This window comes from Puntigrus tetrazona, chromosome 22 (genome assembly GCF_018831695.1).
Source record: "Puntigrus tetrazona isolate hp1 chromosome 22, ASM1883169v1, whole genome shotgun sequence".
Taxonomy (NCBI): Eukaryota; Metazoa; Chordata; class Actinopteri; order Cypriniformes; family Cyprinidae; genus Puntigrus; species Puntigrus tetrazona.
Window position 1 is genome coordinate 8,639,618 of NC_056720.1, and position 12,036 is coordinate 8,651,653.

Genomic DNA, 12,036 nt, shown 5'->3' on the forward strand with positions numbered 1-12,036 from the left:
AAAAAAAAAAAAAAAAACCTCTCTTTGCCAGGCTCCACTAAGCCCATTCTGCCTGGCACAATGCGGACTGACGGAGTCCATTCTGCGCTTTACAAATGGTGAGGAAGCTCCACTGGAGAGGCCTCGAGACGAGTCATACGTTTTCGCACACACACCTCTCGGCCTGAGATGTGTTTAACACGTCAGTTTGATTTGAGGTAAACAACGGCGCCTCGATGCACTGTCTGCAACTTTAGTAAACAGAGCAAGAGCTCGGTACGCATAAGAATGACAGTGTACTTCTGTATTATGATGACAATATAACACTGTAGCTTACTTAAAGTACTTTTATTTGTATTACTATTTTTTTTATTGTATTTTCTTCTAATACATTTTTAAAAATATACTAAACATATATTTTATATACTATACATTAGACTATATTTACTGCGCATTTTAAACAATTTTTCCTCTCTTCTATTTTTGTACTACTAAATTATATTTTTAATAGTTTATTTAAATATTATTTTAAATGATAACAACAAATAACAAGTTAACAAATAAAGTGATCTGGCGATAGGAAACATAAAACTTCAGCAAAAACACATTTGATACAAATACTCCACTTTGCATTTATTTGAAAAATATTTGCACTTATAAACGTTGCATTTCTTCAAGATGATGATGATTTCTTCTCCACCAAAAACCTCTGCATTCACTTAAAAAAATGTTTCCCAAGAAATGTTGTGTTCGAAACATTGTGTTCACTCAAAAGTGCTTGCATTCCCCAAGAAACTTCATATTCAACTAAAAAAACTTTGCTTTCATTCACAAAACCTTACATTCCCTTTGTAAAACGTTTGAGCTCCACCTCTAAACCTGCGTTTCACAAACAGTTTCTGAGAAAAAAAAACATTCTTAGGAGATGCACTTGGAAACAGACCAAGATGGCCGCCATGTGACTTCTGAGCCACTTGGTCCACTCTACTTTACTCTCCTAAATAAAGCTAACATATTTAAATAATTACACGTCAATCAAACCAGTACATGACAGCCTTAAAAAAAACTGAAATGTCTTTGTTTGACTTCACGTTACAAGTTCATTGGGGGTGGAGACCAGATGGTCCGTGAGCCTTTAGGGCTTGTAAGCCTTATATTTAGATTAAGGACCTTTGACTGCACTTTGTGTTCATTCATTACAGGTATCAGCTGTGTGTAACAAAAGGTCCTCACCCTAATTCACAGCCTATTAACCTACAAATAAAACAGGTCAAGCTCAAGGTCTGCTAAACCGTGGTTATTAAGTACCATGGATTAATCCCGACTCACATTAGGAATCATAGTAGAGGCCTATGAATCTACAACAGCTTCAATCAATAGATAACACGAGGAAATCTTTTACACTTTATCATAAAGGTTTACGCACATTTTTTAAGCATTCCAAACAATCATAAATCCATAAACAGTCCTAAAAAAACTGGGAGGGCTGCACAAGACTTAAATCAACAACCAAGAATGTCTTAAAAAGTTGCACTCTGTGGTATTTGGGAAAAGATTGTGTGCGCATTTATCATCATAATGGGTTTTTTTCTGCAATTTGAGGGTGAAACTGACGGCTTTACAAAGTAAATAAAACGAAAACAGCACAGCAAATAGCCCTGAACTTGCCAGTTATCCAGACTTTTGCAATGAATTACACAATATGTGTGGTTTTAAGGTTAATGAGAGTTTCCCCGTTAATTGCCCAGGCTTCATTTTACACCAATTTTATGAGCTGTCTGGACTATTTTCAATCACGCAAAGACACATCATATACGGCTATATGTATATATATATATATATATATATATATATATATATATATATATATATATATATATATATATATATAAAGCTCTGATATATAGCCCATATATTTAAAAAGATTGTCTGTAAATAATATATTTCAGGATTTATATACGTCCTAGACACACTACATTTAGTGATTTAGTCAAGCCAGCAATCATCGCCGCTTATTCTGTTGCTGTGGTTACAGTACGACACTGTCGTGAACTACACTACGCGTTACGGCAGCCGGTTGTCAGTTGCTGCATGTGGCGCCATGTGAGTGCAGAGTAACAGAGAACGGTGAAGAGCTAAATGTATTCTGCAAGCTTTTCAGCGTCATATAAACATAATAGTATCTCGTCAGGCAGCTCTTTTGCGTGTTAAAGCGTGTATACATATATGGTTTAGCCGTTGTGCGTTCCGCTGTCATCTGTGGTTTAGAGATGTTGTATTTCATCGGTCTTGGTCTGGGCGATTGTAAAGACATCACTGTTAAAGGTTTAGAGATCGTCCGGCAGTGTAGTCGCGTTTATTTGGAGGCTTACACGTCCATACTGACCGTCGGGAAGGAAGCTTTGGTATGTGAATGATTAAACATATAAGATCTGAATCCTGACAGTTGACAGCTCTATATACATCACAGACAGGGAGAAACTAAAAGTATTCTGCAATATTCTGTGCGATGATAAATAATGGCTGAAATTATAAAATTGTTATTATTTTTAAAATGTATTTTAAAACACACGTGCCAAAAAAAAAAATGTTTTAGACTTTTTACAAATACGTAAAATATGCTTTAATACTTCAAAATAAAATATTAATAAACATTTTCAAACATATCTATTGCAAATCATGAACATTGTGAATGTTGTTTTAGGGGGTTACTGAATTTGACCTGAACTTGCAGTGTTTCGTCATAAAAAGCTCAAAATATTATATTTTAAAGAACTTTACTTACATTGACATGTAACCCTTAAACTACAAAGGTGTCATTTTCTGTGATGTCATTTCCTGTTTAATATGACACAACAAAATGGACAACTTACTGCACCACACTGATTATTTGGTGGACAAATGTTTTTTTTTTTTTTTAATAATTTTTTTAATAATTAAATGTTATAGTATATTAAATAAATATATTATTTATTAGTATACTCTCTCTCTCTCTCTCTCTCTCTCTCTCTATATATATATATATATATATATATATATATATATATATATATATATTTAATACACATATGACTTTAATAAGATATTTTTCACCACGATGACACTTTGTGCCTACAAAAAAATAAGAAATTATATTATTTTGAAATTAAAAATGTTTAGCATAGAGATAGCACGTTTGTTTTTAGCTCATCCATAAAGAATTTTGGTTTCTTATTCATAATGTTGCTTGTTGTTTGTCGGTTTGCTTAAAAGCATCTGCTAAATGAATAAAATATAATTATTATCCTCAGTTATACTTAGTACAATCAGATGTGAAGTTCAAATATATGTTCATCAGAAATACTGATGTTTCATACTCAGATTGATGGTGCCATTGTGTTTTGTCTCAGGAGGAGTATTATGGGCGCGAGTTGCTGCTGGCCGACAGAGATATGGTGGAACAACAGGCGGATGAGATCCTGAAGGGAGCAGATGTCAGTGATGTGGCGTTTCTAGTGGTTGGTGATCCTTTTGGGTAAGACTAACTAACTGCTTCAAGATCTACAGTAGCCAGAGTCATATTTACTCCATATGTATTTACTCCGTATCCTGAACTAAATTATCCACCAATAAGGATTCCTGACAGTACAGTTTGACAGCTTTCATTTATGAGGTTTCTATGCATATTTGTCACATGATGCACCACATGTTACCATTGTTTTGACTCACCCATAACTTGTCATCACATATGCCACGATCCCACAACTGCAGTGACTCATCTGGAAACCTAAAACCCAGGCTTTCATCAGAAAGCTTTATCGCTGGCCAGTCCAAGTTACATTTCATTGTTTGGAAAAGAAATGATATGATAAATTACTGGAAATGTTCAGACTTATTTGGCTGATAAACTCCTCAATTATAATTAAGTGCACTTGAAAGCATGCTCTCCTCAAAATAAATTTCCTTTTTTCGGAAAACACTCTCTGCAGCCTAACAGAAGATAAATAATGGAAATGTTTCCTATTATTTGGGACATTTGTGCCTGAAGAACCACAGAGTGGTTGAGCACCAAAGCTCAGGGCTCCGACGTTATCGCTCTTACGAGAAGTGGGATGTGGATGTCTGAGGTGTGGGTACTTTGGAAATCCTCCAGAAGTGATGAGCTAATTACGTCGCGCTTTTTCGTCCCGGGCCGCTTCTAGTCACGGTTGAGCTTCGAGCCGCGTTTGGCTCCAGCGTTTTTCCAGCCTAACCACCGAAACCCACATAGCGGGAGGGGAATGGGGGTCTGACTCCTTATTTTCCTGCACTTAAGAATGTGTGGGTTTAATAAAGTTTAATGATATACCCAAGATCGAAAGGATAAGCATTTCTGGCGCAATTCGGATTACTTCCACATTGTAAACGGCGCAACACAGTAGTAAGAAAGATTCTTCTTCTCTTCAGAGCAACGACCCACAGCGACCTGGTTCTGAGAGCGTTGAATGCTGGGATTCAGTATCGCGTTATTCACAATGCCTCCATCATGAACGCGGTGGGCTGCTGTGGATTGCAGGTAAGGCCCAAGTTTACCATTATTGGAACTATTAGCGCAAAATATATCTTCCCATGCAGATTTTGCAACTGGTTCAAAGCGATTCACTGCGTTGACCAAAAGAAAGTAGTTTGATTTGAAAGTGACTTCTGCTTGGTACATCACTACACGTTTACTGACAGACCTTATTTGCCTTCAGAATTTTGCCGAAAATTCGGTAATGCGACCGCATCTTCCCTACGGTGTCGTTGTTAACATGCACTATTTAGAGAATGTACTTCGCCAATGTGCATCATGCAGGCCCAGTCTCTCGTGGAAATGATCAAACGGCATTAAGGCCTTTGTGCTGTAGGCATCCCAGCGGAGTCTATCAACGAAGCCTACTGGCCATCAATAACAGCCCCCTGTATTGACCTGTCAGGGCAGCTTTGTGTACCAAGAGGCCCCAGATGCCGCCCTAAGCTCACGATGGGCGTCTTCAGATGATCTGAGATCAGCGGTGCCATTTCTAAAGGATATTATTTAGCCAGGAAAAGCAGGTCCTAAATCATCTGCCGCAGCTGCTGGAGGGACCTGGTAGGTTAACGCACGCTTACTGCAGTAACTGGTCGAGTCAAGATGCACTAATTGGAAGCCATCGACAACAACTGGTTCCGCAAAAAAAGCATGACTTGAGACTTTCTACACCCAAAGTGTTACCAGTAACATCTGGCTTTGTTTCCAAAGAATGTATTGGAAGGATTCGTTTTGTGACGGAAAGTAGTGACCGATCTTATCTTCCACATTTTGACGTATGTCTTAGTGAAATGCATTATCAAAAACAAAAAGAAGTTTCATGGGAACTTGGTTGTATTTATTGGTTGTCGATTGGATAGATGCAGATCTGAAAGAGGTCTTGCAGGATATTGAAAGAAAAAGTGTGATCTAAACAGACAATGATTGGCGATAATATAGAGTATGTCACTAAAGAGAAGTCTGACGTTCCACCGGTAGATCGCGTTATGATATTTTGATTCAAAATTGCGTGGATCAATTCTGGTAGCAGTATGATCAGCTTGTATTAAAAATAGGTAAGGTGAATTTTCATTGTTTTCATTCACATTTACATGCTGAATTTAAAAGTATTTCACCCAAAAATGAAACTTCTGTCACTGTGTCGTTCCAAGCCTGACTGACTTCCATTCTTCTGCTAAACACAAAAGATATTTTGATAAATGATTTAACTGCTTTTGTTCATACAATTAAAGTCAGTGGGATACAAAAACACTGGAACTCAATGACTTTCATTGTGTGGACAAAAACATTTTTCATGCTCAAAAGACAAATTGCACATGACATGCAAGAAAAAATGTAAAATAAAATAAAAAATAAAAATGTCCACAAACTAAAAATTTCTCATTAATTACTCACCCTTAAGTCGTTTCAAACCTGTAAGACCTTCATTCAACACAAATTAAGAAAATCTTTCTGACCCTCTTTCGGACCCAGAAAAGACGCTATCACTAAAAAGTCCATGTGACATCAGCGGTTCCATTTGTAATTTTTTGTAGCTTTATCCAACAGTTTCTTCTCTTCCATGTCAGTCAATATGAATTCACGAGAGTACCACAATGATGTCAGAATTTAAATTTTTGGGTGAGCGATGCCAATAGTCACCACTGGTTTGTTCAACTACGTCTCTAGTTGACCTCCGTAATCAAGGTCAGGGATGCAAACCTGCTCCTGGAGGGCCACTGACCCTCAGAGTATAGCTCCAGCCCTAATTAAACACACCTAAACCAGACTCAACGTCCAAGAAAGTGTGTTGGAAATCGTTGGCCCTCCAGGAACCTGATTGGACACCCCTGGATTTGGAAGATGTGGGACGACTTCTATGTGTTCATATCTCACTAATATAAGCTTCAGAGAGTCTGTACGATCTAAAGTAACCAGTAACAAGTCTGCTTGCTGTAATGTCACTTTGTTGTGTCAGCTGTGCAGCACTCTAGTGTTCAGAATGATGTCATGCTTACTGAATAACAGGAAGCACCTTGTCGGTGGCTGAACAGAGCTGACTACTCTTGAACCAATGCAAAAAAAGAGCTAGTGTGAGTAAATAAAGTATGAACGTGGTTGCATTTTCCTCCTTAGCTGTACAACTTTGGGGAGACGGTGTCTATTGTGTTTTGGACGGACACATGGAGACCTGAGAGCTTCTACGATAAGATCAAGAAGAACAGGGACATGGGCCTGCACACGCTGTGCCTGCTGGGTAAGCGCTTCCTTTGAGGTTTTGTGGACAAGATATTCTAATTAGAGAGTTATATGATGTTGCAGGTTCTCCGTTTTGTCGCTTGGCTCACGTCCTTAAGCATGTCACAGTAGCAATGAATGTGTCAAAACCAGATGAGACGACCGCCCTATTTTGACGTCCCATCAAATAGGCATTTCCCTTCGGGGCGCACATTGAACTTGAGCCCATTGCAAACGCTCTGGTACCCCCCAAGGCAGATGGTCGCAAATAATTTACGTTTATATCTGTGCCGTGGAGATTTCCAGACAACTCTTAATAAACCCCCGTTTTCCAAGGTACCAGTGGGATTTCCCATTGGAAGGCATCTTTGGTAATGAATGTTGGTAAAAATCGTTGTCTCCTTGTCTGCTTATTGGCTGGCAGGACAGAGGGGGAGGGGCGGGAGTCCCCAGGTGCTTCCCAGCTGAGGAGTTAGAGAGCAAGAACCAGGACAAAATGAGCAAGAGAGGGATCAGGGTTATTAACCTCATTATTCAAAAGCAAACAGAGGAAGGCGGGGATCGGACACCTCCCTTGTCCACCCTTGGCCGCAAGCGCGCTTATCTAACACAATAACCTGCAGACACAACAAAAGCACACACACACAGAGACAAAACACAGGGACTATACACTGCATCCATTCATCATAACGTTGCTAACAAGACGCGGGCTATTAATCAAGCTGGCAAATATTGGTCAATTTATTTGCTAGTGTTTCTAAATTAAATTCAAAGATAAAATTCGATTTGTAATTCCAAAAAAGTCTAGTCCAATGTAGCGTCTGTGAAGGGTTTTTTTTTTCAGTTTTTGATTCACTACACTGCTTCTCCAGCCACTATTTTGTTTTACAAATATCATTAATTTAATCAATTATTTATTCCATTTTTATGGATTTACATCAGCTTTATATTTTCTTTCATTATTTTATTTTTTTATTTCATTAAATTTGCAAATAAATTGTTTTAGTATATAGTATCATTAATTGTGAATTTTATGAAAATTTTCTGGGTTCTGTTTTTCTCAAAAATCATTAAGAAATGAATAATGAATTATTAATTTTATATTAGTTTGTCCATTTCTATTTTTTCCTTATTCAGAAATTTGCTTGGGTGGTTGTTCTGTGTAAATTTGCTGGTCTTATTTTACAATGAATTTGGTCTGTTTTCTGATATCTAGCCTACTTGAATCTTTTGTCAATCTATCTTTTTTGCTATTCTTAAATGCAAGCAAATCAGTTTTGAGGTTACCAAATTTGCATCTATAAAGAAAGTAGAAAAGAAATAAATTGTCCCATTTTACTGTGTCTGAAGTTTAGCCTTGAACTTTTATCTGATTGGTCTGTTATTTATGAACATTTGAGGATTTACGTAGACACTTTCGATGCAGACATGGAGCGAGAACATGACTAGTCGTGATTTATACATTTGTCTTTGTTCTCAATATGAGGCCCTCTCAGGTGCAGTCTGAAAATGTACTTATGCTCCAGACTGCGTGGGGTTAACAGCCCCAGACGGAGGGGCGACCTGCTATTTATGATGTGACAGTAACATCCAGAGAGGCCTAGTTTATAAAACCCAAGCTTATTGTATCGTACAACACTTACAACTCCCTTGTTTCGCAGATATCAAAGTCAAAGAGCAGTCCATGGAGAATTTAATGAGGTAAGACTCTCACTTTCTGATTTTCTGTGGGGTTGTGCTGATTTATATCTTGTCTGTGGTGCTTTTCCAGGAGGGTCGTTTAGTGGTTTCCAGTTAACATTCATGCAAGTTGCTGGGGGGCAGACTGGTTGAGTTGGAAAAAAATAACAAAAGTAAAAACCGTGGCAGCTTGTTTGACTTGGACGCATGATATGTTATCATGGACCTTCCCTGGGCCGCCTCCAGAACTGCCACAGTATAATTTTCCCATCTAAAACCTTCAGAAATATGTTTCATCGGCAACAGTGAACTTCGTCGTCTGGTTTCAAACTTGAACTCGAAGTCTTTCGGAAAAACCTTCACTGGTGTTGAATTATTTCTTGTCGTAGAAGACGGTTGTTAACTCCTTGCTCTCTCTGTGGTGTCCTGTAATTATCTCCCCCCTTGGTCATGCACTTTGTGTAATTTTATATCCAATCCGCATAAACCCCAAATGGGTTTAGTGTTCCACTATGTACGCTATAAGGAGATGAGCATTAGGCCTGGTGCATGCTCCCTGTTTAAGGCTGGAAAGTGTGCTAATGTCTCCCAGATTTATTGGCACTGTTGTACCATTACTCGGAAATGGAATAACCATATGCTGCATGATTTTGGTCACAGTCAGATGCTTGTCCAGTGAGGTTGGTGCCCTTCATTGCTTGGAAGGGGAAACGGCCCCCAAAAAATTCAAAGCATGTCTCCGACTTCCTTAAGTTGACTGATTTCATCAAGGACGGACTGTTGGTCCATTAATGGTTAATGCATCTTAAGTAAAGCATGAAAAGTATTTAACTCTAAAGCTCAGATGTAAATAGCATTAATGGCCACCTACTTGCTCAATCTCCTGGGACCAACTGCAACCTAAATGATTAGTTTACACCTGAATTAATATTTCCTAACAATTTACTCACTGGTTTGTTCCAAGATGTTCATTTCTTTATTTCTTTATTTAAAAAAAAGAAAATGATGATTTTTCTCCATATAGTGGACTTTCGACAGGGTTAAACGTCAAAATTGTAAGAGTTTTACACGATCCCAGCCAAAGAATAAGCTAGCCAAATGATCTGTCATGTTTTAAAAAACGAAAAAATTATATACATTTTAAACACAAATTCTCCACTTGCACTAGCTCCACAATTTTTTTCATCTTGCATGCATGTAAACCTATTGTAGGAGACTCCCAAAACAATATTAGGATTTAGTATAAGAAAGACCAACATGAACATCTGGATGACACATGTGTAAGTAAATTAAAAGGAAATTTTAATTCAGGAATGAACTAATCCTTTAAGGTTCCAGTGCATTAACTAATTTGAACACCATCCAGGATCCAGACAACCTGGTAGGAAACACCAGATACTACTGTTCACTGTCAAGTTTACCAGTCTCTCGCTTTTTAGGGGTCGAAAGATTTACGAGCCTCCCAGATACATGACTGTCGCTCAGGCATCTGAGCAACTCCTGGAGATACTACAGAACCGACGGGATCGGGCTGAAGAACTGGGTAACTCTTGCAAATCTTTTTAAAATGCATGAAAACGTTTGTGAACTTTGTAGTTAAACCATCTGGACATCTGGCCAACTCTGGCAAGCATTGATGGAAAATTGGATTAGATTTGATTGAAAGCTTTGTGAGCTTTGGTTTCATGGTTTATCCTGTGTTCTTTCCTTCAATGCAGCAATGACTGAAGACACGGTGTGTGTTGGTCTGGCTCGGGTCGGAGCTGAGGACCAGACCATCCGTTCTGGTACACTGCAAGAGTTGGCATCGAGTGAACTGGGAGGACCACTTCACTCAATGATCATCAGCGGACACCTTCACCCTCTGGAGGTGGACATGTTGAAACTCTTCAGCGGTCCTGAGGGATTGAAGACTTTGAAGATGACCGATAGTTCCACATACATTTCTTGATATCCAAGAAGCTTCTGCTCTTCATAAAAAAAGTTCCTTTTCCAGTGCTCCTGGCCGGAGGGTCAGGAGAGCACGCAAATGACATAATTGTTATTCCAGAACAAATTTGACCACTTTAACCTTTAAGCACTGGTCAGGCCAGGGTTGAATTTCATTACAAGATTTAGATTGGGAGTGGGACGATTATTTTGACGTGTGGCAGTCATGTTCTTGCTGTCAAACAAAGTAAATGATGGAATTAAAATAGAGGAAATGGAAAAGGTTATTGTGGACCAACTGCATCTGGGTTGCATTAGTGCCACTGAAATTAAGCTTTCTTCAAAATTGGCATAATGTTTCAGTACCAAGAGCCTTTCTTAATGGAACTTTCTCAGCAAGAATGTAAATAAGATAAAAGCAGAAGCTAAGATTCCTTTGAGCATGTCATAATGGATGAAGATTGATTTTCGTAAAATAAAGACACTCATTTCGTCGCCACTGATCACATCGACGCCCTACATGTGGTTTGACTGTTTTCATCTACATCTGTGGTTTTGTTTGTAGTCTCTCATTTCATTTCTGTCAGCATGAATTGCATATAAAGTGAACAAAGCTATTGTCAGAAAGTGGTGCCTCTGCTTTATTTATACAAAGACAAATTTGAGTTCATGTGTTGCATTTAGAGATGATTTGGTTTACAGATGTGCATCTGGTTTATACTGATGTTGAAGTGCAAAGCCTAAGATTTACCAACTTTCATTAAACATTTACTGGTTCAAGTGAGTATATATCGTTGGCTACACCTTCGACAGAAGAAATTGTTCTTGTCTAATAGATTTTAAGAATATTACACATTATCTGATTATACCCATTATTTCCATACAGTAGGCAGATGCTTTTGGTTTAAACGGCTCATTCATGTTTTTACAGCTATCAGAAGATTCCCAGCATAAGGAACAAGTGGATAGTTTATTTTTAATGGCATCCCAGATCATGTCTGAGCATCGGTGGGACCATTTTGTTTTGTTAAAGGAGGCACAGTGTCTTGGAGAGTTCACAGTTTTTGAAAGTTGAAAGTACTAGATCTGACTACAGTTGCATCAAACTATAAGTTAATGATTTCATATTGCTTTGTCTGGAAATGACCATTTTATTTTTGATTATGTTGACAAAAGACTCATGCAATACTGAGATATGGTTTTCAATGCCATTAGCCAATGATAAGATATTTTCCCCTTTAAGATATTTTACATGTTTGCTTGTGCTAAGTGTGTGTTTTATTTGCAGAACACATCACATAACCAAAGAAACATGGTTTATTCTTACAAAAGGTAAAAAAAAATAAAAAATTAATTTTTTTACCCTACCCATATTTTCACTATTTCTACCCAGCATTAAAATGCTGGAGAAAAAAACAACAACATAATACTGTCCTGTAAATCATATGTCAAAACTCTTCATCCTTTAAAGCCTTCTTAAATGTAAGTGTAAATGTTCATGTTGTTTATTCAACCTATTCCAGAGCAGAATTCATTTTAATTTAACTTGGTTTAAGTACAACTAAAGCCAAGTAAAAGATGATTTATTTGTATTAAGAAAAAGTCATTTAACCTGGTAGGCCTGCGTGTAGACAGGATCAACCTTGATTAACGGTTTCCACCTATTACTGAAATAAACCATAAGGTCTGCCATTTTACTGCAA

General features: G+C 37.8%; 1 protein-coding gene across 1 annotated transcript; it reads left to right on the plus strand.

Moving 5' to 3' along the window:
- The first annotated feature begins 2,054 nt into the window (after positions 1-2,054).
- Positions 2,055-10,852, plus strand: dph5 (diphthamide biosynthesis 5). Its single transcript, XM_043223099.1, has 7 exons — positions 2,055-2,384; positions 3,369-3,493; positions 4,405-4,513; positions 6,623-6,743; positions 8,386-8,425; positions 9,844-9,947; positions 10,123-10,852. Exons 1-7 carry the CDS (start codon positions 2,250-2,252, stop codon positions 10,353-10,355), a joined length of 867 nt encoding a protein of 288 aa, XP_043079034.1. The 5' UTR covers positions 2,055-2,249; the 3' UTR covers positions 10,356-10,852.
- The last annotated feature ends 1,184 nt before the right edge of the window (positions 10,853-12,036 follow it).

Excerpts from the sequence above, each read along its gene's own strand:
- dph5 (XM_043223099.1), top strand. The coding sequence starts at position 2,250 with ATGTTGTATTTCATCGGTCTTGGTCTGGGCGATTGTAAAGACATCACT. Across the intron at positions 6,744-8,385 it reads GCACACGCTGTGCCTGCTGG|ATATCAAAGTCAAAGAGCAG; the intron begins GTAAGCGCTTCC and ends CTTGTTTCGCAG. Across the intron at positions 8,426-9,843 it reads TCCATGGAGAATTTAATGAG|GGGTCGAAAGATTTACGAGC; the intron begins GTAAGACTCTCA and ends CTCGCTTTTTAG.